This window comes from Mesoplodon bidens, assembly GCF_964165515.1.
Source record: "Mesoplodon bidens genome assembly, chromosome: 6".
In the NCBI taxonomy this organism is placed as follows: domain Eukaryota; kingdom Metazoa; phylum Chordata; class Mammalia; order Artiodactyla; family Ziphiidae; genus Mesoplodon; species Mesoplodon bidens.
In genome coordinates, this window is record NC_138162.1 from 86,979,956 (window position 1) to 87,006,512 (window position 26,557).

At 46.8% G+C, this 26,557-nt stretch overlaps 1 protein-coding gene across 2 annotated transcripts; it reads left to right on the forward strand.

The window, feature by feature from the left end:
- The first annotated feature begins 5 nt into the window (after positions 1-5).
- On the forward strand, positions 6-26,557 carry PSAT1 (phosphoserine aminotransferase 1). 2 transcript variants are annotated; one of them, XM_081236840.1, is made up of 9 exons: positions 7-151; positions 4,297-4,357; positions 5,502-5,571; positions 8,168-8,373; positions 9,212-9,384; positions 11,113-11,282; positions 18,330-18,458; positions 24,570-24,707; positions 25,387-26,557. In XM_081236840.1, the coding sequence occupies exons 1-9, from the start codon at positions 92-94 to the stop codon at positions 25,490-25,492; spliced, it is 1,113 nt and encodes a 370-aa protein (XP_081092966.1). In that variant the 5' UTR covers positions 7-91; the 3' UTR covers positions 25,493-26,557. The 2 variants fall into 2 exon arrangements, with proteins under 2 accessions (XP_081092967.1, XP_081092966.1); XM_081236841.1 differs by lacking the exon at positions 18,330-18,458 and having other exon boundaries at positions 6-151.

Below are 26,557 nucleotides of genomic sequence, written 5' to 3' on the forward strand. Positions count from 1 at the left end.
GAAGAGAGCACAGAGTCGGCGCCGGCTGCAGACTTGCGCTGCCCACGCGATCGGTCCTTTCCAGCCGACTCCCAGTTCCCGCTTCTGCACCATGGACTCCCTGATGCAGGTGGTCAACTTCGGGCCCGGGCCCGCCAAACTGCCGCGCTCGGTAAGTCCTCTCTAGTGCGCCCCGGCAGTGCGGTCCGGGCGGGAGCAGGCGCGTGGGTGGCTGTGCATCTCTGCACGGGGCTCCCGGATCCCCACTCCCTGCCCGGAGTTTCCCGAACGCTCTGCAGTGGCGTGCACTCCCCGTTTAGAATCTATCGTGGGTGGGCCTCTAGAAGGATACACTGGGGAAGGAACTCGGCGAGGCTTGCTTGTGCAGCTGTCGCTGGCGCCGGCTACGGGTGCGCTGCGTGCAGAACTCGGCCCGCCCGGGAGTGCAGGCTCGCTGCGCTTCGCACCTGCAAACTCCGGCGCTGTGCCTTCAGTCCGGCCGGGTCGGGGGCGCGGCGGAAAAGAAAAAGCTCCCAACTCTGCGTTCGCCTCGCCCCGCAGTGCTGCGAACCAGGCAGTGTTGAGTGGATGCGTGAATGGACACTGTGAATGAATGGTGAATGAGGATTGCGTTACTGGAGGCAACTGCAAACTGGAGGCCCGCGCACGACCCCTCGGAAGCAGTGTTGCCTTTAGCCAGCACTGGGAAACATTGCTTTTCAGAAATGTAAATTTAAAAGCCTTCAGTCCAGCCCAGGCTTTCCCTCTTTGTCTCTCAGATACCCGACCCGTCCCTAAAGCCTTTTCTCTCCCCTCTGTTTCACGCGTAGATTTTTTTTTTTTTCCAACTGGCGTGACCCCTAAAGGCATTCTAATATTCAAATTCTGGTAGGCCTTGGACTGCTAGCCCAGTTCGGTTCACTTTGTTCTGGAGCAAATGAATGACTGAATTCTCCCCTGGGCCATTACCAGACCTTTGAAGTGCAAGCGAACTTATTCCCTGCCTTCCCAGCCCCCAGCCGGGTTCCGGCTCCTCCCCTAACCTCCAAAACCCACTCCCTTCACATCCATTCTCCCCTCCCACCGCCCAAACTGTGAAGGAGGCCAAGTCTCTACTGTGCCTTGGACGCACAGACCCCTGCCGCTGCTGTTATATTTTAATTTTTCTAACCAGGATGACTCTGATGATATGTTGTAGCAACATGGGGCATAGCCAAGTGCTTTACAATTATCTGCTGTTGAACTGAGTAGAATCTCCCTGGGACAGAGACTTCTCTGTATTGTGATAAGAACAGAGAATCTTACAATTGTAGAAGGGAAAGGACATTTTGCTTTTCTGGGGGCAGCGCTAGTAGGAGCTGAGAGTACAGGGCTTCGTTTTTTCTTAGTTATTGCGGTCTGTTTTAGATGAGATTCCCTGCCAGAGCTATGCAAATGTTTCCTCTACCCTCACCGTTTTTTCTCTCTCTGTGTTTTGGACTCATCTGCGCATTTGTTTCCTGTGTAATTTGTTCTGCATTTATTATAAAGGCAGTTGTTATCAGTAGTACAATTATTTATTATTTATTTTCCTGGGAGGATTTATGCCCTCCTGTGTGCTCTCCAAGCTGGGGGTGGGGGGGCAGATGTTGCTATTTATGTGTCTTCTTGATTTAATTGAAGTATAAGGATTAGAGAAGCTTTGCAAACTTTTTCTGACTGTAACCACAATGAAAAATATATTTCACAAAATGAGCAAGTACCTGCACATAATTAAAACAAAAGGCTTATGAAATATTTAGCCTAATGACTACAACATGCACAATTTTGTATTCTATTCTGCTCTGGTCTATTCTAGTTCATTAAAAAATTAGTTATGATCCACAAAAGTGGTTGCATTCTGCAGTTTGAAAAAAAATAAACTCCACTGGATTAGAGGGGTATGCTTTTTGGGTAGAAGTTTTTAAAACTTTTTATAATGATTTTGGTTATAAATTTTTATAGATGTCTTTTCAAGGAATACTATCTATGAGAGAAATACAGTCTGAACAGAAGTTCAAGGATGATTCTATCAGAGACAGATGTTTATATTTACTAAAGACAAGGATTTGCTAAAAGTTTGTTTGATCAGCCATTGCTAATGTGTCCAACAAAAACGATGACAAATTCTTTTTTTTTTAATTTTATTTATTATTTTTGGCTGCGTTGTGTCTTCGTTGCTGCACGCGGGCATTCTCTAGTTGCTGCGAGCGGGGGCTACTCTTCCTTGCGGTGCGCGGGCTTCGCATTGCGGTGGCTTCTCTTGTTGCGGAGCACGGGCTCTAGGCACGTGCGCTTCAGTAGTTGTGGCACGTGGGCTTCAGTAGTTGTGGCTCACGGGCTGTAGAGCTCAGGCTCAATAGTTGTGGCGCACGGGCTTAGTTGCTCCGCGGCATGTGGGATTTTCCCAGACCAGGGCTCGAACCCGTGTACCCTGCATTGGCAGGCAGATTCTTAACCACTGTGCCACCAGGGAAGCCCCGATGACATTCTTGAACCTCTTTTTTCTGTCTCATTCTTTATTGTTAAAATGGTGTTTTTTCAGACAAGTTGCAATCCAATTTAGATTATGGTTTTTTTTTAATTTTAATTTTTCACTGCATTGGGTCTCCGTTGCTGCACGCAGGCTTTTCTCTAGTTTCAGTGAGCGGGGGCTGCCCTTCGTTGTGGTGTGTGGGCTTCTCATTTCGGTGGCTTCTCGTTGCGGAGCACAGACTCCAGGTGCGCGGGCTTCAGTAGTTGTGGCATGCAGGCTCTGTAGGTGTGGCTCGCAGGCTCTAGAGCGCAGGCTTAGTAGTTGTGGCGCACGGGCTTAGTTGCTTCACGGCATGTGGCATCTTCCCAGACCAGGGCTCGAAGCTGTGTCCCCTGCATTGGCAGGCGGATTCTTAACCACTGCGCCACCAGGGAAGCCCTAGATGATGTTTTATGAGGTCTTTAGCCTGTATCTTTTAAGGGAACCTCCTTTGATGGCAGGATGCTTCTACAGAGGGTTTATCTCATCTATTTTGTGTACATTTTTAGAGCATTTCTTTCTCTCTTTTTACTTTATGGCAGGTCGCTCATACACAAAGGTAGAGAGGGAATAATATAACTAAATTCATGGACCCATCCAAAATTTAACAACTAAGGACATTTTGCCAGTCTTGTTTCAGCGCTCCCTCCCCCATACCCTCTTTCTCCCCTTCTGCCCCTGGATAATTTTAAAGCCAATCACAGATATCGTGTCATTTCACGCGTAAACAATGCAGCGTGCATCTCTGATAAGGGCTTTCTATTCTTCTTACTGAAGTGTGTGTGTGTGTGTGTGTATATATATATATATATATATATATATATATATGTAGATATATATATATGAAATAGGTGTTTTTCTTTCAGTGTGTAGTAATTTACATTTTACTTGCCTTTGGCAAAAAAACAGAGGCACCTCCAGAGCAAGTGAGCTATGTGTTTGGGGGTGGGGGTAGGGAATGAGCCTTGCCCCCTGCCCATTTCCTGGCACTGGAAGATTGGCCATAAGATGGGTCCCACCTGTCCAGTTGTCCTTGTAAGGCAGAACATGGTTATGGGATTGCAGTGATCTTACAAGATGGGTCAAGGGGCTGGAATGGGGCATATACAGCTAAGTACCTCTGGAGCCACAGCTGAAATTCCTCACCTGCAAATTGGGGGTGAGAATATCACCTTCAGGGCTGTTGTTGAGGGGAGAGTTCAGTACATCAGCACCCCTGATGAACCTTAATTCACAGCACGTGCTTCCTAATTCCTGCCCACCCCACCCATCCCACCAGACCAAAAAGATGGAAAATTGAGTTATCAGTTTAACTTGGACCTAATTGATTTTTTTGTTGTCCCCCAGAACTTTATGCTTTTTGTGCCTTTGCTGTCAGAGTGCAAATGCAATTGTGGAAGGGACATTTTTCTAGGGAATTAGACTCTTCCCAAAGGTCTGAAGTTGACAGTTAAATAATTGTTTTCAGAAAACTTCTATACTTGATCTTTTTTTAAGTCCAAGTGCGTTTTTATCTCTAAGTAAATTCATACCTTTGGAAAAACTATGTCTTAGCATCAGTCACATTGCATAATTTCACTCTCAACTTTGAGTGTAAGTTGCATCATCCGGGCTCTGTGGGGATAGGGGGAGGAAGGGGATTGGCTGTGGGCAGGGACATAAGCTTCCTCACAGGCCTGGTGGGTGGATCTTCTCCCCTGTCCTTCCCCCACTGCAGTTTGTATGTCCAGAGTTGTGCACAGCATATTGAAATCATCTTAAATTTTCTTTTATTTTTTTTCTAGGTATTGTCAGAGATACAAAAAGAATTATTAGACTACAAAGGAGTTGGGATTAGTGTTCTTGGTAAGATTTGCTTTTGGATTTTGTGAATGTCCAGGATTCAAAGGGAACCAATTAAAATGCATCATCAAGCCTAGAATTTCTACTGGGTCTTCCTGTAGGCCTTTGTAGATATATTTTTAAATTTTAATAACTTCCATAGCATGTTTGATCGAAGCAATTTTGAAAGCAACGTAAATGCTGGTGAGGGGTTTATACGTCTCAGCTTACCGTCGCATCGTTGGTTTTTGCTATGCATAGGATCTGAGATCAAAAGATCCTGTACGTTTACATTAGCAGTGCCCAAACATTTATAAAATTGCTTCACATTCATTTTACAGTTTTTGCTGTTCTTAAACATGAACTCATTAATGTTGAAAAGTACACAAGCCTTTTTTGGAAGACCTTGCCTGTTAATAAGTTCATGAAGTTTCTCTGAGTTCTAAAATTTACTTTTGTTTACATTTAGTTTTCTTTTTCTTTTTTGATATTTCCAAAGGCTACAGACTATTAAGAGACTGTAGGTTTAACTGTGTGCTCATTGCTATTAAATTTTGTTCCTGTGGGTCTGCCACATGCACCTAAATATCTGTGAAGTGAGAGCAGTGTGTGGAATTTTGTGCTGTTGTCCGAAGGGCGGCCTTTGCACACAATTCCTGTTTGTGAGAAAGATGTGAGTGATCAGAGACCAAAGGATAAATTAGTACATGGCTCATTCAGTGAATATTGCCACTTTTTTTTTTTGCGGTACGCGGGCCTCTCACTGTTGTGGCCTCTCCCGTTGCGGAGCACAGGCTCCGGACGCGCAGGCTCAGCGGCCATGGCTCACGGGCCCAACCGCTCCGTGGCATGTGGGATCCTCCCGGACCGGGGCACGAACCCGTATCCCCTGCATCGTCAGGCGGACTCTCAACCACTGCGCCACCAGGGAAGCCCTGAATATTGCCACTTTTGAAAAATCATTCTGCTGTGACAATAAGGTTAAAATGTGTGCAGTTTGAAAATCAATTTGGATTTTCCTTTAAAGTAAGTGTGGCCCACAATTTGAATGGAAAATAACGACATTTCCCTTTGTTATTTGATTTGCAAATTTTGTAGTTACAGCTACAGTTAACTTCTGTTGCTTTGGTTTTGAACTGGAATTTTTTTCTTGTTTTTCTTTCCACAGAAATGAGCCACAGGTCATCAGATTTCTCTAAGATTATTAACAACACAGAGAACCTTGTGCGGGAATTATTGTAAGTTTAAAATTTTAAAGACAAAATTGTGTTACTCTTGTTTGCTAATCCATATACGTGGGTGTCTGTTGCATTATTTTCTAGACTCTGCTGTGTGTTCAGAATATTCCATTCTTACAAATGATCTTGTTAAGATTCTCCCAATTTTGCTAGATCAGTACATAATGCTTTGTATTTGTTCCTCATCCTGTGTTTGTATGTTTATTTTTATTTTATGTGGTTTTTCCAAAGATTTGAAATCATTGTATCTGGGAAAGATTTTTTTAGCACTGTGGAAGTTAAACTGGCTTAAAAGGGATTTAAATGACAAAGAAGTGGTCATCTTTGTCAGCATAATTAACTATAACTTGGTTCACTGGCTCTTAAAGTACTGCCTCATACAACCTGTCAGAATCAACTCGTGGGGGAAGTATTAAAAAATTCAAGTGCTGGGCCCCATCCAGACCCGTTGAATCAGAGCCTTTGTACCAACTTCATTTTTAACGGGCTCTTTGGGCAATTTTAAGGGTTCTGAACTCTGGGAACTGCTTCTCAAATGAACTTTCCTAGTTATCTGCACTGCTTTTCTTACCCAGAGGAAACTGTGTTCTTAAATAGATTGCTGCTTAAAGGAGAGGTTTTATATATTATATAAATATATACACATAGACATATGAATACAGTCATCTTGAAAACAAAACATTGTTGTTGGTTTTTTTTCTGCTCACAAAACTAGTGCATGTTCATGGTGGAAAGTTTAGGGAAAAAACAAACTCACAAAATCAACCATAATTATCCATAACCCCACCAGTCAGGGGTAATCACTGTTAACGTTTTAGGGTCCATCCTTGCATTATTTCATTAACAAAATTGGAATTACACTAATTATTTAATAACTTTCCCTTTAAATTGCATTGATAAAATGCTTCAGCTGGGGCGGGCTTGGTGACATTTCTTGTGAGGAGCCCTCGAAACCCGTGCTAATGTCCGTGTTTGGAGCCGGTAATCATCTGCTTGGCTTAGCATGCCAGGGCTTCTTGCTGGGTCCCTGTCATGTTCACAGAACAATTGCTTCCTTCATGGGGTGGGTACTTGGAATGTTGGCCCAAGAGTTGTGGCATTTGACCCACACGCCTGTGAGCCTTTCCAGCTTGAACTTCCGGTTCAATTTATGGGCCGATTTCTTTGTACCCCTGTACCTAGACCTCTGTCTGGTGTCCTTCCATCCAGTTCTTGGCCCTGTTCACTGCCCGGCATCTGAGTAACATAAACCAGGAATGCTGCCTTGGGCTGCCATCCTCCCAGCTGCTGAGAACCTCATGGTTACAGTCTCCTAAGACCTGTCTGCGTGCTTTGCTAGCCTCCTGAGCCCTGGATATAGGCAGGCATGGTTCAAAACCAGATATATGCACACCATGCCTTGTGTTGGTGAGACCAAGACCCTCTCATATTGCCCTGCCCTTTGGTGCTTTCCTTACACCTCTGTGCTGGAGCTCTGTCCCTTGGCCGTCTGCTTTCTGTGTAACCTGTTCCCAAGCTCTGACATTGCTCAAAGGCTTGGGTCCAGTTTCCCTGGCCTGAGCTGGCCTTACCCTACTGCCTGTAGCCATGCCAATCACCATTTTAATTTTCCATGTTGCAATCAAATATTTTTGCTGTTAATCTTGATATATATTGGATAGGTGATACATGCTTAGGTCTAAAGGATTATCAAAGATCCTTCTCCTGGGCTTCCCTGGTGGCGCAGTGGTTGAGAGTCCGCCTGCCGATGCAGGGGACACGGGTTCGTGCCCCGGCCCGGGAAGATCCCACATGCCGCGGAGCGGTTGGGCCCGTGAGCCATGGCCGCTGAGCCTGCACGTCTGGAGCCTGTGCTCCACAGCAGGAGAGGCCACAACGATGAGAGGCCCACGTACCAGAAAAAAAAAAAAAAAAGAAAAGAAAAGATCCTTCTCCAGTGTCCACCTGGTTCATAGCATGGACCAGCACATATATACTTTTAGGACTTTTGGTTGCAAGTGACAGAAGCCCAACTCTTGGCTTACGCAAAAAAAAAAAAAAAAAGGAATGTATTATCTCATATAACAGCAAAGTGCTGGAGTGATTTAGGAGCTCACATGACGTCAGGAAGGTCTTTTTCTCCATCTCCTGGCTCTGCTTTTTTATATGTTGTCTTCACCAGATGGCCACCAGTGGTTGCAGGTTTAGCTCCTACAAGTTCTTTCTTTCCCTCAATAGAAACAGCTCCTCTTTTCTAGAAGTTTGGATCCAGGTCTCAGAACCAAACCACGCTGGCCAGCTTGGGTCACGTGCTCATCCCCTGGAGCTGGGATTGGCCACCCTTGAACCAGGTGGACCGAGAGTGGCAGCCAATGCTTCCCTAAAGGAACAGCAGGGTGTTACTAGCTCTGTCCAAAAAGTAACCATAGGCTTCCACCACAGGGCCCAGTAAATGTCTGTGTAAGGAACTGAGTAGATAAATGATTGGGTTGGGGAAGGCAGAGGTGGGGCTTGACCATCGTTCTCGTAGTGCATCCACCCCAGGGTAAAGTGCTGGAAGAGCATCACTCATTCTCAATTTTTGACCCTGTTTACTGTCGCCTCTGCTTCTGCCCAGAGCCATTCCAGACAGCTACAAGGTGATTTTTGTACAAGGAGGTGGGTGTGGCCAGTTCAGTGCTGTCCCCTTAAACCTGATTGGCCTGAAAGCAGGAAGGTGTGCCGACTATGTGGTGACGGGATCCTGGTCAGCTAAGGCCGCGGAAGAAGCCAAGAAGTTTGGGACCGTGAATATTGTCCACCCCAAACTTGGGAGTTACACAAGTAAGTGCTGGGAGCTGAGCTGGACAGTGAAATGCTGGCTGGCAGGTGGTCCCTCCTCAGCTAGCAGGTCACCCCTGCCCCGGGCAATTCTTCCGTCCCCTTGTCAGTAGTTAGTTTGATACCATTTAGATTGTCTGCCTGTTCCTGTTAAGATTACTAACGGGCTGCTGCAGAAAGAGTATGCCTGGGCTGCTGACTTAGCTGCAAAGCCCAGGGGCTGGTTTGGCTTTAGGTATGGCTTGATCAAGGGCCTCCTACAGTGTCTCCCAGTTCTGGTGTCTTTCTCTGTCTCCTCCACAGTCAGGAAAGCTGCCCCCTCCTTTTTAGAAGATGGCTGTAGCTGCTCCTGACCTTATATTCTCTCATGTTTCAATGCCTTTGCTCACGCATTCCCAGTAACAGTCTCATGTCTCCTGTGTCCTATTCTGTATCAGTCACGCGGCCTTCCCTGAGTTGCATTGTACCTTCAGGGCTGTGGGTGGAATTGGTCCTACTGGAACTACATGGGCTGAGAGTCGCGGAGGCTGACGCCCACAGGAAACTGTCAGTGGACATAGGATGGATGGATACTGGCCAACAAGGAAAAAACCCCAGATACTCACCACGCCATTTTTGAAGATTATTTGCCCCCAGTAACAGTCAAAGGGGTGGGATGGGTCATCCCTTTAGGATGTTGGTGGTGATTGTAATGTAAGATGGATAGGGTGCTTTCACTTGTGAATGCTCTGGGATCTGTCTTCCCCTGCTAGGGGAGGGGCGTCATTCCTGGTTGCCTCCTATCTCCCTAAGGAAAGAGGGGAGGAAACGTGTGGAGTCCCCAACTTGTCTCCTGTGATAGAAATTCCAGATCCGAGCACCTGGAACCTCAGCCCGGACGCCTCCTATGTGTATTACTGCGCCAATGAGACCGTGCACGGAGTGGAGTTTGACTTTATCCCTGATGTCAAGGGAGCAGTGTTGGTCTGCGACATGTCCTCAAACTTCCTGTCCAAGCCAGTGGATGTTTCCAAGGTAGAGTGTAAAAGAGGCCTACGCCAGTGGGGGGCGGGTCGGGGTGGGGGGGAACCAGCCTCTCGGTTTCTCTAAGGACATTTTAATATATACCAGAATGGGGAAAGGCTGACACTGTTGGTGGTCAGAATGTTTATGTCCTGACATTCCCAGCCCTGTGTTAATCGTCGTCTCCCAGGGGGTCACACTTGAGTCCTTGGGGAATTCATCTGCCTCTGAGAGTGGTGCTTAGAAAATCCTTTTGTCAGCATCTTGGGAGTTACTTGCTGTCATCAAGGAAAGCTTGAGGGGCTATGAAGGAGCCCCACCTTGCTTTGTACCCAGCTCAGCTCCAAGAGCATGGACATGACATGTAGATTTCTGAGCAGCTCCCCAGGTGCGTGCCATGGGGGCTATGTTAGCTGTAAGGAATTTAAAACAAACTAAGTAGTCGTCTACCTTTTAAAAAGTTGTGGTAAAATATACTTACCATAACTTTACCAGTTCAACCATTTTTAAGCGTACAGTTCAGTGGCATTAAGTACACACACACTATTGTGCAGCCATCAGCACCATCCATCTCCAGAACTTTTTCTTCCCAAACTGAAACTCTGTCCCCATTAAACAATAACCGCAGTCCTCCCTCCCCGCAGCCCCTGGCAACCACCATCCTACTTTTTTTTTTTTTTTATGATACGCGGGCCTCCCACTGTTGTGGCCCCTCCCGTTGCGGAGCACAGGCTCTGGACGCACAGGCTCAGCGGCCATGGCTCACGGGCCCAGCCGCTCCGCGGCATGTGGGATCCTCCCAGACCGGGGCACGAACCCGTATCCCCTGCATCGGCAGGCGGACTCTCAACCACTGCGCCACCAGGGAAGCCCCATCCTACTTTTTTTTTATTGGTCTCTGTGAATTCGACTATTCTAGATAACCTCACGTAAGTGGAATCATGCAATATTTGTCCTTTTCTGTCTGGCTTATTTCACTTAGCATAATGTCCTCAGGGTTCGCCCATGTGGTAGCATGTCAGAACTTCATTTCTTTTTAAGGCTGAGTAATATTCTGTTGTATGGATGTACACATTTTGTTTATAGCCTGCTTTTTATTTTCACTCACCATGCACTGGCAATTCTAAACAATGTCAACTATAAAATACTCCCTGTCGAGCCACACTGTCCCCACTCCTCCCACTTGGGATGCCACTGAATTTTCCTACAGGTTTCATGGGGAGACATGGAAGAGGGTTCTGCATCTTACACAAAAACATTTCCCAAAGTATCTTTAAACATCTCTTTTTTTCAAAAATTTCTTCTCTCTCAGGCAGCTTGTCCCATTATTTCTCAGTATCTTCTGATTATCCCTTTATACAAATATAAATGGATAAAAAAATTGATTTCTTTAGGTTACCAAGGACAGCAGCCTTATTTTAAAGATGGGCTTGGACGTAGAAAAGAGGTATGCTAGAGTGAATATGAATAGATGCAAGGCCTCCACAGTGATGGGTTTGGGCTGGCCCCTCCTTGGAGAGAAGGATCAGACAGATTTGTAATCTGCAGGCTCTGAACTCTTGAGTATCAATTTGCTGTCCCGGATAGAGATTCCTTTAGAGAAGGGAATGCACTCCAAACAGGATTAAAATAGAGTAACTTCCTCATAAAAATTGTGCTTTGGAAGGAGATTGGGAAGTTTGACTACATTTATGAAAAATGACCCAGTGCATCTAGAACAGCAGGCTTTCTCTTTTGCAGTTTGGTGTGATTTTTGCTGGTGCCCAGAAGAACGTTGGCTCTGCAGGGGTCACGGTGGTGATCGTCCGAGATGACCTGCTGGGGTTCGCCCTCAGAGAGTGCCCCTCGGTCCTGGATTACAAAGTACAGGCCGGAAATAACTCTCTGTATAACACACCTCCCTGCTTCAGGTAACTCTGGGGTGTGGCTTGCGGACCAGTGAGGAGGTCTCAGTATTTCCCATCAATACTAGTTGACTTTTTAAAGTAGGGCATGATGCTACAAATCAGTGGTCTAATAGCCCAGATATCCTATTAGGATTATCTGCCCAGCTCACCTCTCCCTCATCCCCCTCTGTGCACTGTTTGATCAGCTTTCCTTGCCTTTCTTTTGGGGTATTTTTGTTTGATCTTGGTAGCCTTGGTGGTTCATCATTAACTCAAAAGCTTTCTGCACATGAAGTGTCATGCTTGCATCTCAAACAACCAGTGCGGCTTTGGAGAAGGGCTTTCAGAGGCAGGGCTACTGGTCTTTTTCTTTCCTTATTGGGTCTGCTTGAAGCTGGCTGCCTGGCATCTAACACACTGGCTGGAACAAACACCTCTCTGTTTTTCACCCAGTCTGTAGGGGTCCTGTTAGCCTGGCTTCCCCTTATCCAAGTGAGAGGCTGCATTACAGCACTTTTGGGGAGAGTAAGGCTACCCCACCGTATAGTCTTTTAACTCCCAGACTCAGGTAGTTTGTGAAAAGACTTTGTGACACCTAGGATTTAGCAATTGCCTGAGAGATTTTACTACTAACAAGCTGTGTGACCTTGGGCAAGTTGCTTAACCTATCTGTGCAGCAGGTGTCTCTAGAAGTAATTGGTTGCTGGGAGGATTGAATGTGAGGATTGAATGATTAATAGATATGTATAAAATGTGCTTGGTGAGTGCCTGCCTCTCAGTGACTTATAAATGTTAGCTGCTGTATTATTATTGTGGTTTCTGTTTTATCCCCAGCCTTAGCAGCGGGGATAAAAGAGCCAGAGTTTATAGATTATCTTATCTTTCCAGGGCAGCTCTGATGTAAAATAGTGATGTGTATGACCCTCTTAATCTCCCAAGCACCCTAGGAGGTGGGTACTCTTATTATTATTCCCATTTTGCAAGTGAAGAAGCCAAAGCCATACTTCAAGAAATGGCATAGCCGGGGTTTGAACCCAGGCGGTCTGGCTTGAGAGCCCAGGTATGCACAGCCTGTATCTTTGTGCTCTTCACAAGCAAAACTCTCAGTGTGGGTTTGTGTTGGAAAGATCCCATCTCTGGAGAACGATTGGCTGCTGGGAGTCCAGCTCTCTGAGTCTCCCGAGTTTTCCAGGGATGGTAGAAGTTCTTGTAAAAGAGCGTATGAAGAGGGCCTCGGGCTGGTACAGGCTGCGGCTCCGTGGGGCTGGGGCTTTGTGAGAGGTCTCTGTCTGAAGCGCTGCCTGTGGGAAATTTCTTCCACATAATTTACCAGAGGAAGAAAGGAGCTTTTTCCGAAGTTAGAATTCTGATGGAAATTTTTGCTGGTTTTCTGTGCTGCTCGCATGGGCCGGAGCAGCTTCTCACTTTGTGTCCCCTGCTTTCCTCAGGACACGGAGGGCTCCAGTGCTTACTCTCCTCGTCACCTGTCAATCCCACTCTGTTTCACCCCGGGTGAAAGTGCTTCCGAAGTGCCTGGTAGGGATTGGGGGGCAGGACTGAACCTGTCTCACCTGCCCGTCTTATCTCTGGGGTTTCTGGCAGTGGAAGAACCCGTGACCACCGGCCAGCTGGGAAAGGAGCACTGCCGTGCTGAGCGGTGCAGGACGGTTGGGGATCCTGAGTGCAGGGCCCCTGGAGAAGGAGCTTCGGCTCCAGGCTGCGAGGTGGCGGGAGGCGTCTGTCCTTACCTGTTAGAACGTGCAGCCAGGGTCTGGCTTGCAGGGAGGTGAGTCTTTCCGGGGGGGCAAAGGCCACCACAGCTCCGCGAGTGAGACGGTGGGAAAAGGCAGGGAGAGCCCTGGCCCTGAAACGGGGCCTGAAATGTGGCTGGCAGTTCTGATCAGAGCAGGGGGAGCTGTCATGCCCTCTGGCACCTTCTCCATGAGTGACCAGGAAGCACATTTTAAAAAACTCTAATGGATATGTGTTAAGATGCAGTCGGGTAATATTAGAGTGAAAAATCAGCAGAAACAGTGAGAAAGCAAAGCAGGTCAGTCTGTCTAGTGGGAGATAAAAAGGTCTGGAGTCAGACCTGGTGGGCACTGAGAGAAAGTCCTCCTGTGAGTGACTCAGAGGGTCACTCCCCTACCAGGCCCTGTGCAGGCCTCCACCCCAGGCCCTGACTGGTCAGGTCAGCTGGCCAACCTGGGCACCTGGGGGTGGGGCACAGGCTGGGGGAGGGCAGATACTCCCCACCCAGAGCCTTCCTGCCCGAAGAGTGGGCTCAGCCAGACACCCAGAAACAAGGGTGGAAAAGGGGCGAGGTTTCCTCTCCAGACAGATCGGAAGAGTGAACGCTGAGACCATCTCGGGGCAGGATCGCTAATAGTATTTGATCAGAATCATATAAACGTGGAGGACCAAAGAGATTGGGTTAAAAGTATTCTGACCCAAGACACCCCTTGGTGTCTTGCTTTCTTTTACCCCGAAAAAAAGAGAAAAGGAAAAAAGTAAGTCTGAATAATTGAGTAGTTACCCTAAATCTATGACTTGAAAAACTTAGATTTCATTTGGGGTACTTCAGCTTTCAAGATTAGAAAATTGTAGCTCATGCAGTGAGAACAAGCAGTGAATGGAGAGAGGAAGCTTTGTGCAGAACACCCTCCCCAGGCCCTGGATGTAAGGGGATAAGGCGCCCAGAACACTGCAACTTTGACACATGGAAGTCCTTGAAAATGTCCCAAGTTTGAAAAGAAGCTCTTTTTTTTCTTTTAAACTCAGAGCCAAGTGACCACAGGCCCTGGGCAGTTTGAACTGAGCCTTCCTGTAGTTGCCTGTAGCCCTGAGCAGTGAATTGGGGTGGAATAAAGGACCCGTGGGCGTTCTGTTTAACCCTTTAGTGGAACGCACTAAGCCAAGTTCATGGACAAGCAAACGGATGCCTAAACTTCCCTTTTAAGCCCACAAGACATTTTTACTTACCACGACTAACTAGCTGTAGTGTGAGGTAAAGTAACTAATAAGAAACAAAATGACCCTACTGACCCAGACCACCTTACTTATCAGCATACGAGTGTGGGCTGCCAAGGGGGCCTAGTACTTCAGAACAGCCAGGGAGAGTTTCCCGGGGAACTTTCTGGTGCGCTTTTCTAATCCCTAGTGCCCACAGAGTATTTCGTGTTGCCTTAAAAAATTAACACATGGTCTTGGCAAAGGTTCCTGAGGGGAGCAGAGCCTGCGGGGTAACCACTGTTAACTGCCTGCTGTGCAGGGCATATGCAAACAGAGCCGTATGTTTAATCATGCAGATGGAACTTTACCACATAGGCTGTTCTGTGAATTCTTTTTTCTATCCAGCAGTGTACCGTGAACGCTGCCATGTCAGCTCAGATGCCTGCCTTTTTTCCCCGCCTTTGAATTGCTGAGTGATATTCCAGAGAATGGATCTGCTGTGATTCATGTAGTCATTTAACGCGCAGGCTGAGACAGTGTACCTGCACTGCATGGGGCAGGGGGCATTTTAGAAGTGAAGCCGTACATCAGTTAAAAGTTAACCCTGGTTAGTGGGGACCAAGTTTCAAAGCTGCGTAAGCACTTTAGGGCCCCTGTGTTTTGAAGGTTTCGGATTGTATGGGGGTAGAAGCATGAGTTAATAATGCATCGGAAGCTCCAGTCGACTCACAAGGCCGGACATCCTTCCACTCCAGGGGCATAGGGGTGAGTCACACACCAAGAGAGAAGTGTGTTGGTGCTGAGGTCTGGCTGGGACTGTGCCTGAGCCTTTGCTGCAGCCTTGATTTGATGAATCAAATAGCAGCAGCTTGGGAACCCTGGGGTAACAGAGCTGCAGGTAGAAGGGAAGCTCGGCTTCCAAAATGTGCTCTTGAACAGGCAGGCACCCGCAGGTGGCTCGGTGTGTTTGGATCACGTGGCAGGGTGTGTTTCTGTGGTTTGTGGGGGAGTGAGCAGTTTGGGGTTAGATGGAAATTCGAGAGCACCTTACGGAACAGAGAGGTGAGAGGGCAGCACCGTATCTGGAACACATGCCTACACGTCCACACATGTGCACGTGTGCTGTGATGCCCCTGTAGCAGCTGCTCTTGGCAGCTGTCTGTGTGGCTTGGTGCCAGCCTGGCTGCCCTGCTGGCAGGCGAGAGAGTGGGTGAGGGTCCTGGAGGCCCTAGTAAACCAGAGGCCTTTGTTACTGTGAAAAGAGCTGAGGCGGGCTTCCCTGGTGGCGCAGTGGTTGAGAGTCCGCCTGCCGATGCAGGGGACGCGGGTTCGTGCCCCGGTCCGGGAAGATCCCACATGCCGCGGAGCGGCTGGGCCCGTGAGCCATGGCCGCTGAGCCTGCGCGTCCGGAGCCTGTGCTCCGCGGCGGGAGAGGCCACAGCAGTGAGAGGCCCGCGTACCGCAAAATAAATAAATAAAAAAAAGAGCTGGGGCTTTGGAGTCAGACCATCTGGGGTTGGAATCCTGGCTTTCTCAGCCACTTATTAGATGACTTTAGCCAAGTTAAGCTGTCTGAGCCTGTTTCCTCATCTGTAAAGTGGGATAATAGCAGCTCTGGCCTCGGATTTTTTTGATCAATAAAAGGGGGAGTCCTGGACCACTGAATAGTCCTTCCCTTCTCTTACTTTCTTCTTTCTCCTTTGCACCTCTGATTTCTCAGTCTTTATCCAGAGAGCTCCAGCCGAGGCTGTAAATTATTCAGAGGCTATTTTCTGCTTTGAGCTCCCTCGCTGCTGCCCCTAGCTGCCAGTTCTCATTCCTCCCAGGGCTGTCTGGGGAGCCAGGCTGGGGAAGCTTCCACAGGGGCTATCGCATGGTTCTGGGTGCTGGCTGCTCCCTGCCCAGTGCCCGCTGGGCAGCCCAGTGTGGGCTCTGCTACCTTCTGGGGTAGAAACACCGGGATTCTCCATGCACCTGGAGGCAGTGAACGAGCCAGTCAAGTATCTTGGGCTTCCCTGGGACAACCTTCTGGTGTTCGAGTGTTTTCCCCTCCCCACCCTGTCATAGTGTTAGTAAGTAAACGAGGAGGCAGCTGTGTCTGGGGGTCCCCACCCCAGATCTTTGCGGGACATTGATGCTCAGCAACTAAGTTTGCACAGATTCTTGTGGGGGACCTTTGTCCCACTCATACAGAGGCCGTAGCTGAGCACAGACCTTTGCCACGCTCCTAGTTCGAGGAGGATGGTCTCTTTTCCCCGGGAGACCTCTGCTCCTGTCCCGTGGGCTTTCAGTGAGGTGCACAGAGAGCCCTCAGCACCTTTTTATTTTTTATTATTTTATTATTTTTTTATTTTTTGGCTGTGCCGCGTGGCATGTGGGATCATCGTTCACTGACCAGGGATCGAACCTGTGCCCCTTGCAGTGGAAGTGAGGGGTCTTAACCATTGGACCGCCAGGGAAGTCCCCTCGGCACCTTTTTAAGCAGAGGGGCTTTCAGAAGATCACTGGGAAAACCATCCGCTGCTCTTCAACATCTTGTGTTTTGGGCTTAGTTTTGAGCACTCAACTAGTAGAGATACTACTAAGTACACCTGCCATGTGCCAGCCCTGCACTAAGCACTTCACCCAACCCATTTCCTGCAGTCCCCCCAAGAGCACTGAGGTCTCTAAGTGACAGGGTTAATATTCTGGCTCGGTAAACGATGCACCCAAGCTCTATGAAGGGCCGAGGTGCAGCGGGTCCTCCTGGAACCAGGGACCCGAATCCTACCCCATCTGCACTCCTGTGTCTCAGCTGAGCCTCCTTCAAATGTTCCTTGTCGCTCTTACCTCATAACTCACCGTTTCACCAACACACAATTCTGCCTCTTCTCATTCCCAATTCAGAAAAGCCTATGGAGGGCTCTGATTGGTCCAGTTAAGTCCCCTGCTCAGCTCTGAAACCAGGGGAGCAAGGGACCCCGCTGGGTCCTCCTGCTGGGTGGGAGGGTGGAGTTAGGAAGAGCAGGGCAGTTGAAATGCTGGGTGTCCACCGTCGGTCGGTAGGCCTCCCTGTTTCCAGGTGGGAAAGTCGAGGTTTGGATCCCTGGGGTGACTAATCCTGGGTAATCTGTTAGGGGCAGCACTGGTTCTAGAGTCAGGACTAGGACTTGGAGCCCAGGCTCTTAGGCACTCTGCCACCCTGCCTCCACCCGGTGGTGGGCTGTGTGCCAGGGCTTTGCGGGAGGAAAGGTGAACACTGTGCTTCCAGCCTTCCAGGACTGCAGGGTCCAAGACACGGGCACCTAGGAATGGAAAATAAAGAGCCAGTGGTAAAAACTAGGGGAAGTGTGGGTAGCGGGCTCTGGGCGTTCAGAAAGTGAAGCGTTAACTGGTGGGGGTGGGGAGCTAGGTGTCTGAGGATGCTTGTGGCAGGGATAAAATGTCAGCAGGGGTGGAGACAGGGAGCTGTGTTCCAGGTGTCATGAAGAGTTTGCATTCGGGCTTGGGCTGCACTGGTGGGCACCGATGTGACCTCTAGTGAAGAGTCTAATTAACCCTCTTTTCTGAATGGCCCTCAGGGGCCTAGAGCTGGGTTGATCTTCGTTTTTGCTCCGTGACACGCTCCTGTCCTTGGTGTACACATGGCCCACTTTCATCTTGTCTATGTCTAATGGTGTCTTTAAGTCTGTTTTAGTACAACTTCAGACTGTTTGCTTGGATGTCTTTCCACTTGTGCAAAGCTGAACTCAATGGATATATGTATTTTTTTTAAATTATTTATTTATATTTTATCATCTTTATTGGAGTATAATTGCTTTACAATGGTGTGTTAGTTTCTGCTTTATAACAGAGTGAATCAGCTATACATATACATATACCCCCATATCCCCTCCCTCTTGCGTCTCCCTCCCTCCCTCCCTCCCTCCCTCCCTATCCCACCCCTCTAGGTGGTCACAAAGCACCGAGCTGATCTCCTTGTGCTATGCGGCTGCTTCCCACTAGCTATCTATTTTACATTTAGTAGTGTATATATGTCCATGCCACTCTCTCACTTTGTCCCAGCTTACCCTTCCCCCTCCTCGTATCCTCAAGTCCATTCCCTACGTGGATATGTGTATTTTTTACTCTTTATTTTAGCATCTATGTCATGGGCTTGGTCCTGGAGTGGATTAAGAACAATGGCGGTGCAGCAGCCATGGAGAAGCTTAGCTCCATCAAATCGCAGATGATTTATGATATTGTTGATAATTCTCAAGGATTCTATGTGTAAGTTGATGGGGTTTTATCTCACATTTTGCCTCTTGTGAATTTAAAAATGTGTATATGCCATGTCCTTTTGGAACATGGATGCAGCCACCTTTCGCTGAGACACTGAACTCCTCAGGAGCGTGAGTTAGGTAAGTCTTCCCTCCTGCATCCCATTCCCAGGAATCCTGGGCTTTGGGACCTGTCTCCCAGTGGGTGGTAACGTTTCTCACACCACAGACCCCGGGGCAGACCCCTCTCCCCAACCTCACCTGCTCTGTATGTCCCCTGGGGACAAAACACATACTTGCTGGAAGCTCTCAGCTTTACCTCAGGACTCACTGGAGACCCTTGGTATAAATACCCACTCCTGGCCCCTCCTCTGGGTTATTTACCCTTTTAGGAAAGTTTACTCTTTCGCTTATTACAGGACAAACGCTCCCATCCCAGGCCTGCAGTTGGTGAATGGAATTGGCTCTGGTATGAGTTGACTCCTAGTTAAATGTTTTTGTGACTTATTGATTCATGAATGTGTGTTGACCGCTGGACCAACGCCAGAGAACGTATGGACCTTGTATTGATCTCCTAGGGCTGCCAGAGCAAAGTACCACTAGCTTGGTGGCTTAAAACAAGAGCAATTTATTTTCAGTGTTCTGGAGTCCAGGAGTTCAAAGGCAAGCTGTCAGCAAGGCTTTGCTCCCTCCAGAAACTCCAGGGAAGAATCCATTCCTTGCCTCTTCCAGCTTCCAGGGGCTTTAGGCATTCCTTGGCTTGTGGCTGCCTCACCCCAGTCTCTGCCTCTGCCTTCACATGGCCTCCTCCTTTCTTGTGTGTCTTGTCTTCTGTCTCTTACATTGGATTTAGGGTCCACCCAGATAATCCAGGATGATTGATCTCATCTAGAGATCTTAGCTTAATTGCATCAGCCGAGACCCTTTTTCTAGGTCACATTCGCAGGTTCTGGAGGTGAGCACGTGGATAAACCTTTGCAGAGGCCACCGTTCAACCCCCTACAACAGGCCTGTCACCAAAATGCCAGATATAAAGTACCTAGTACAGTGCCTGGCACACAAGGAGCTTGACAGATGATGTTTTCATTTGCTTTTCTTTTTCCCCTCCTTCAAGGTGGGGACAGCTGTGGGAACACCAGACTTTATGCTCTGTATGCACGTGTGTTTATACACATACATGCGTAAACACTTACACTCATTTGCCGAGCCAGGACCCCCTTCTTAGCGGCCTTTACTCTTTGGAGTTCAGTGTGTTGTAAGAAAAAATATCTGGCTGACAATAACAAGGGAATTTTCACTCTTTTAAGAATTTAGTGGGCCTTGTAGGAGAAAAAAATGGTGCCTCAATCCTGCCTTAGAATTGTATGTTTTACCCAAGATTTGCTAACACATGTCCATAACCATCCATGGGTGGGGTTGTACTTTGGGGACAGGCCTAATTGCTGCTGTCCCTTCTGCCCTTAAATGCCTGCCTGCTCCTATGAGTTCTTGGCTTGTGATGACACCCCAGCCACAAGCCCTCAGGGAGTCTGGCTTGGCTGAACGACTTGACCTTTGGGGTCCCCTTTCACATGGCATCTGGGGGAAGGGGTACACACTGTGCATTTCTGCCTGCTCTGTGGTTCTGTGGCTTAGCCCTTGGGAATCTTCTACTTTAGAGCCTGACGTGTGAAAGAGGAGGCCAGGGTACTCCACTAGCACTTACTGGAGCGGTTGTAACATGCATGATCAGCAGTAGATGGTCCAAGGAGTTCATGGCCAAGGGCTAAATAATGAGCCATGAGCTGGGGGCAGGGAGATATTGCTTTGGCTGGAGGCGAAGGGAGGGCTTTTCCATGAGCTTGAGCCTTGGACAGGAGTAAGAATTAGGCAGAGATGAAGGAGGAAGTACTTTTAGGAATTTTTAGGAAGGCAGGGAATGGCCTCTGCAAAGCACTGAGGGAAGAAAGTAGTGTGTTTGGAGAGCAGAGAGTGGGCTACCTGAAGGGCACAGCTCGTGCTGGGATTGGAAAGAAAGTCTGGAAAGGTCTGAAGACATGTTTAATTCACTGGCTCATTTATCCATTCGTCTATCTACCCATCCACCCACCCATCCATCCGTCTACCCACCCATCCATCCATCCATCCGTCCGTCCGTCCGTCCGTCCGTCCGTCCATCCATCAAGCAAATGGCGCCTGAACGCTCCTCTGTGCTAGCCTTGTTCTAGGCTCTGGGGATACCCAGAAGAATAAGTCACCTTTCCTGGCTCCATAAGAGTGATCAGGATCTGGACGTGAGTAAGGGCACATGGCAGCTGTTGTGGAGGGGAGAACAATTTTCTATGAGCTTTTGGCTGCGTATATTTCTCGGGAGATGTGAAGGCACAAAATGGGAGGAGAGGAAGCATGGTGATGCCTCCAGAAGGAATCCAGGAAATCAAAAACAAAATAAAGCATAGAAGGAACACCAAGTATCCCCTGAATTCTCTCCCCCGACTTGAGATCCTTTAACTGCAAGCACCCAACCTGGCATCTTCCAGAAGGCAGCCTGTTGAAGCCAATGTGGCAGGCAGGTCATCTCCTGAGGAATCTCATCACCTTCCCATGCAGAACTCCTCATTCACTTATGAACAGCCTTGACCCCGAACTTGCATCCTCTTCCGAATAAACCTCTTTCTGGGAACTTCCATTCACCCCCTGGGCCGCCTGCCCAGAAAAGGTCATCCGGCTCATGGTGTTCCTTTGGGACCTTGTTACCAGGGTCAGTAGCAGGCTTTGCTCCCTCTCTCCTCTGTGTTAGCAGTTGGACGCTCACTAGTTGTCTCTGTGTGCACTTGGGTTTTCAGGAAGATCTTTGCTATGGAAACATGGCCCCGAAGGGGAGGTGAGCAGTTAAATGAAAATGCATGTGAATAAAGAGTATGTGCCTGCCCCCAACCAGGCACCCAGCACCCCAGGTGCTGCAGAGAACTTGCTGGGGTCCCCCATGCCTTGGCAGACACAGCTCTCTGCCAGATGCCCTTCCTTCGTCTCCCTCTGTCCTGACCCCTCCCGCCTCCCTTCCTCTGAAACCTTCAACCTTCTCTTGGGCAGAGTTAGTTGCTCAGCTCTGTGCTCCCACAGCGCTTGTCCTGTGGAATTTGAATTCCCTCCACAGCTGTCTTGCTAGGTTGGGAGCAGCCAATTCCCCTTCATCTTTTTCTTCCTTCCCTCAGCCCCACACCAGGGACACTCAAGGGCACCGTGCAAATTTAATCTTCAGTTTCTAGTTGTTATGACATTGTTGCTGTCATGATCCCATCTACGTTCACAATAGGATGGGTAAATGTGTGGGGGATGACTGTAAATACAGATTCTTTGTAAATCCAGGTTCTTAATTCTACCCCCTTTTTAATATTTTTTCCCCTTAAATCACGTGTCCTTTTTGCTGCTCCAGCTCTACAATTGGACTCTCACTTGGGGAGCCTGAGGCAGCAGAATATCAAAGAGGGTAGACACTACATTTTTAATTTAAATGTCAACCAGGATACCTACTACCTGTGCAAAGGGGGGCCCAGAATTCAGGCTCAAAGCCTATTACCAGATATTTGATTTCCCTTCTTGTGTCTCTTCTGTCCATCGATGTGCACTTGACTCCTATTAACTTTAACAGGAATTATGTGTGTGCCCTGAGGGGCGAGCCTAGCTTTTAATGGGGGCTTCCTCTCACTGCTTTCCTTTGCTGTTTAATTTTAATGAATCCCACCCTGTAGAAGGGGAAGAATGAAATAGGATGTGCTTGAGAAAATGAAGAGAGTTATTACATATCTTCCTTGTAATCCAGAGTACCATGTCATCTCTTCTTCTGTTTGTCTCCTTTGGTTGTCAATGGAAGATAATTTTGGCTTGCTTACTTTCCAAATCAGAAACTGAAGTCAAATACTAACATATCCTAGATGAAATTTGACTCATTCATTTTTGAGAGTCTGTGAGCCCTGTGTAAGGTGCTGAGAATAAAAAGACAAATTTATTGACTTCAATAGTTATTTACATAGCATTGAATGTGTTCCAGACACTGTTCTAAATTCTATCAGTTATCTACTTTTGCATCGTAGAACACTTCAAGACAGTGACTGAAAACCACAACCATTTCTTTTGCTCAGGATTCTTTTCAGTCAGCAGGTGGGGCTGGGCTCAGTGGGGTGGTTTCTTCTGCTGGTCTCATCTGAGATCACTTATTCAACCAAAGTCATCTGGTGATCCACCTAGAGTCTAAATGGCCCCCCTCACGTGTCCGGCAGCTGGTGCTGGCTGTGGGCTGGGCCTGTTATTTCCAGCAGGTTAGCTTGGGCTTGCTTACATGGCAGTGATGTTTTAAGAGGGCAGGTAGAGAAGCTGCATGCCCCTTGAGGCCTCAGCTTGGAAGTTGCACAGCATCACTCCTGTTTCAGTCTCTTGGTCAAAGCAAGTCCGCAAGGCCAGCCCAGATTCAAAAGGTGTGGAGCACTAGACCCCACCTCTTGCTGGGAGGGCTGCAGAGAATTTGTGGCCATTTAGTCTCCCATCAGAGAGGCACAACAGAGAGATTTAGTAACTTGTTCAAGGTCACACAGCTTGGGACAGTACAGTGTTTTAAGTGCTTTGAAAGCTGCTGCTCATTATTTTTAAATCTTACAGCCACTATTCGGACCAACTTATTTTTTTTCTCTGCAGCCTTGTAGAGAAAGGGTCATTCACATTGCTGTGTGGCTGCCATGGGTTGGAAGCTTCATATATGTTATACCACTGAACTGTCATAACTAGTATGAAATGGAGATATTATTATCATTCCCAATATTCAGATGAGGAAACTGAGGCTCTTGGAAATTAAGTATGAGTTGTATAAGAGAATGTTAACTCACTGTTCCATATGCAAGAGTGGTCTCCCTAAGTAAATTATAAATGTCCTGGTGCAGATCTTTTTTTAATCTCTTGTTTGCATCTGGAGAATCGTTTTTACAAATTTTCTGTTGCTAACAATTAAAACTGGATTAGATAGCAGCTGTGCTTTAGGGCATCCAGTTCACGTTTATTACATTTACTTCATAGTCTACTTTCACCCTAACTAGTGGCAATAGAATTGCAAGTTGATGGGAACAATCTTACTCTAATCACCTGTACCTTTCAGTATACTCCATTATGATATTCAAATATATAACATATTATTAAAATAACATTAAAGGGAACATAGAATTATCCCATATTCTCACATCCTGAACACAAATATTTTCTACTTCTCTGTGCTTCCTTAGAATCTTTATATCCACATTTATACTCTAATTAGAGTACACATAACATCTAAAATTTTTCACTTATTAGCTCATAAACCACTTCCATTTTGCAACCTAATCTTTATATTTATCTTTTTATGTGGCATCTTAATATTTAGTTATAAAGAAATGTTATAATTTATTTTATTTCTATGGTGGACATAGGTCATTTCTAACTTTACCTGTTGTAATTAATTACAGAATATATGATGTTCTGGATGGGCTTTTGTTCAGATATTTTGTTTAATTCTATCTCTAAATATGTACTCTCATATTTTTCAAAATATGTGTTCTGAATTTGATTCCCACCTCCTGTCAAGAACCATGTAAATGTGTGTTGTGTGTGTGTGTGGTGTGTGTGTGTGGTGTGTGGTGTGTGTGTGTGTGTGGTGTTTGTGTGTGTCTGTGTGTTTCTGTGTGTGTGTGTGCGCACGCCACCAGTTTTACTCCGGGAAGTTGACTTAAGGAAATAGTTCAAACATACAAAAAATGTCCAAGTAATCCAATGTTATGATGTTTCTTCATATGTTAGCATAACTTTATTTTTTGTAACTAATGCTTTACTTTTTTTTTCTTTTTGCATTTCTATAACCAAATAACTGACATAGAGTTCATTTGGGGTATAAGTTTTAGATCTAAATCAGTTTTCCCTATACAGCACTACAATTATCCCTCTCTGTTTATTAAATAATATTCACTTTCCTGGAATTACGTGATTCTTATTTTACTGAATGCTTAAATATAATATATAAATGGGTTTATTTGGATTTTTTAAAAAAATGTTTTTCTGTTGCTTTGTTAGTGGCAGTTACACATTGCAGAAAAATAGCTGGAACAAAAAACATGTTTTTCAGATGTCCAGTGGAGCCCCAGAATAGAAGCAGGATGAATATTCCATTCCGCATTGGCAACACCAAAGGAGATGATGCTTTAGAAAAAAGATTTCTCGACAAAGCTCTTGAACTCAATATGATCTCCCTGAAAGGGCATAGGTGAGTACATGTCCCATCCAGAAGCTTGTCAGAGACTTGGTTTAGTTTTCAGACGCTAAAGGAGACACATCTAGGAGCCTGCCCATCCTGGAGTAGCAGTTATTGTAACTAGTTGGGAAAGACCGTTTGTTACGGGGGTTCTCCTGCTGCTGCTTACAGACCCCTTAGCACGATTCCACGGCCGAGAGCATGGGGGGGCCACACGTTCTAGGAGCTTTGGTCAAAATTTCCTTTGAAAGTCTCTTCTCTGACAGCACAAAGGGTGCCATCCTGTCTCTAGTGCAGCTGGCACAAGCCTGTTCAGTGTAAGAACAGACACCGTTGCTCCCCTGAGCATCAGAGAGAGTAGTTAATTCTGTGAGCTCCATGGAAGATGTACGTTCTCACGCATGAGAATAGCTGCCCGCTCCCTGCCCCCTGCACGGCAGGCTCATCGAAGAGGTGAGCTAACCTAGGTTACCTGTGAGCGTGACGGTCCTTCACTGCCGTTGGAAAGGAATTTTCTAATGACTGAGATGTGTGACGCTCCTGGCCACCTGCGGGGGCTTTCAGGTGGGAGGTTGGACACGACGGCCTCAGGTGCCGTGACTCTCGCAGGAGCTGGTGACGGGAAGGAGGGTCGTCTTGATGCTCAACCAGATGCTCCTGTTCTTAACGGCTGCATCTGTGGTTCTTCTAGGTCTGTGGGAGGCATTCGGGCCTCTCTGTATAATGCTGTCACCATCGAAGATGTCCAGAAGCTGGCAGCCTTCATGAAGAATTTTTTGGAGATGCACCAGCTATGAGCACATCCTAACCAATATACACTCTGCCCTTGAACAATGTACAAAATTGAAAGTCACTTGGGCATGGCTAAAAACACTAAACAAACATAGTATTTTTCTCGAATGAACATGCTTATGATAGATTTTCTTCTTTTTTCAGAGAACAGCAAAACATCCACAGCTGTGCTAAGCTGTTGAAACTTAACCTTAATTCTGACTTGAACTGGAAGCTTTTAGAAAATCTTCTCTTGCTTTTCTACCAAATTCTAACTACTGTTGTCCTTGCTGCTACTTTTTCTGCCTAGATCTCATATTCAAAGCTGCCTATGAGTTTAACTATATGCAAATTGCAGGTTATTATTTTTAGAGACACACAAACACACAGCATGGAGGGTGGGTGGATCCCTCTAGGTGCTGAATTTTGATCCTTTGCAAGATGACAGCAGGGGGGTCTTCTGGATTCTGCAGCTATTAATTCAGGTCACCACCGACCGTGTTGTGATGTTCCAGACTAAAAGGCAAACTGGAGATCGTTCTTTATACTGTTATTCTCATAAAGAGATAAAAGTGGCATACTATATGTTTATATAGCAAGGTCTGTTTTTAATACCAAATAGTTTATATCTCTATGCATTTATATCTCTGTGCATTTATATTTCTAATAATACGGTTCTTGTTGATATATGTTGAGACTTTGAGAATTTGTTGGGATCCTTGACCTTGTGCATTAGAGTGTTACGTTCTCAACAGCTGTGTGCCTCCCCTTCCCCCTCCCCTCTCCCTTTTTAAGCTGCTTCACAAGAGTTGGAAGCTCCCTGATTCACTTTTACTTTCCTTTCAGTGGGTAGAAGAACGGTTAGTTGGTTGGTTGGTTGTTCTTTCTTTTTCAGTTATGCTGTTAAACTAAAAATCTCTGTTAAACTCCCTTACTGTTTGTTCACGTGACTGTTCTCTTTATGGTGTTTGACCAGTGATGCCATGAGTTCGGGAAGATCTTTGCTGAAGAGTCTTTTCCCCTCTTGTTTATCCATTGTCAGTGTTTTATGTTGACCGTGCAAAGGACATTAAAGTCCTAAAACATCTAAA

What these genes read in the sequence shown, in the direction of transcription:
- PSAT1 (XM_081236840.1), top strand. Translation starts at nt 92, where the DNA reads ATGGACTCCCTGATGCAGGTGGTCAACTTCGGGCCCGGGCCCGCCAAA. An exon ending in AATTCTCAAGGATTCTATGT is followed by an intron (nt 18,459 to 24,569) that starts GTAAGTTGATGG and finishes CATGTTTTTCAG; the next exon opens with ATGTCCAGTGGAGCCCCAGA. An exon ending in ATCTCCCTGAAAGGGCATAG is followed by an intron (nt 24,708 to 25,386) that starts GTGAGTACATGT and finishes TGGTTCTTCTAG; the next exon opens with GTCTGTGGGAGGCATTCGGG.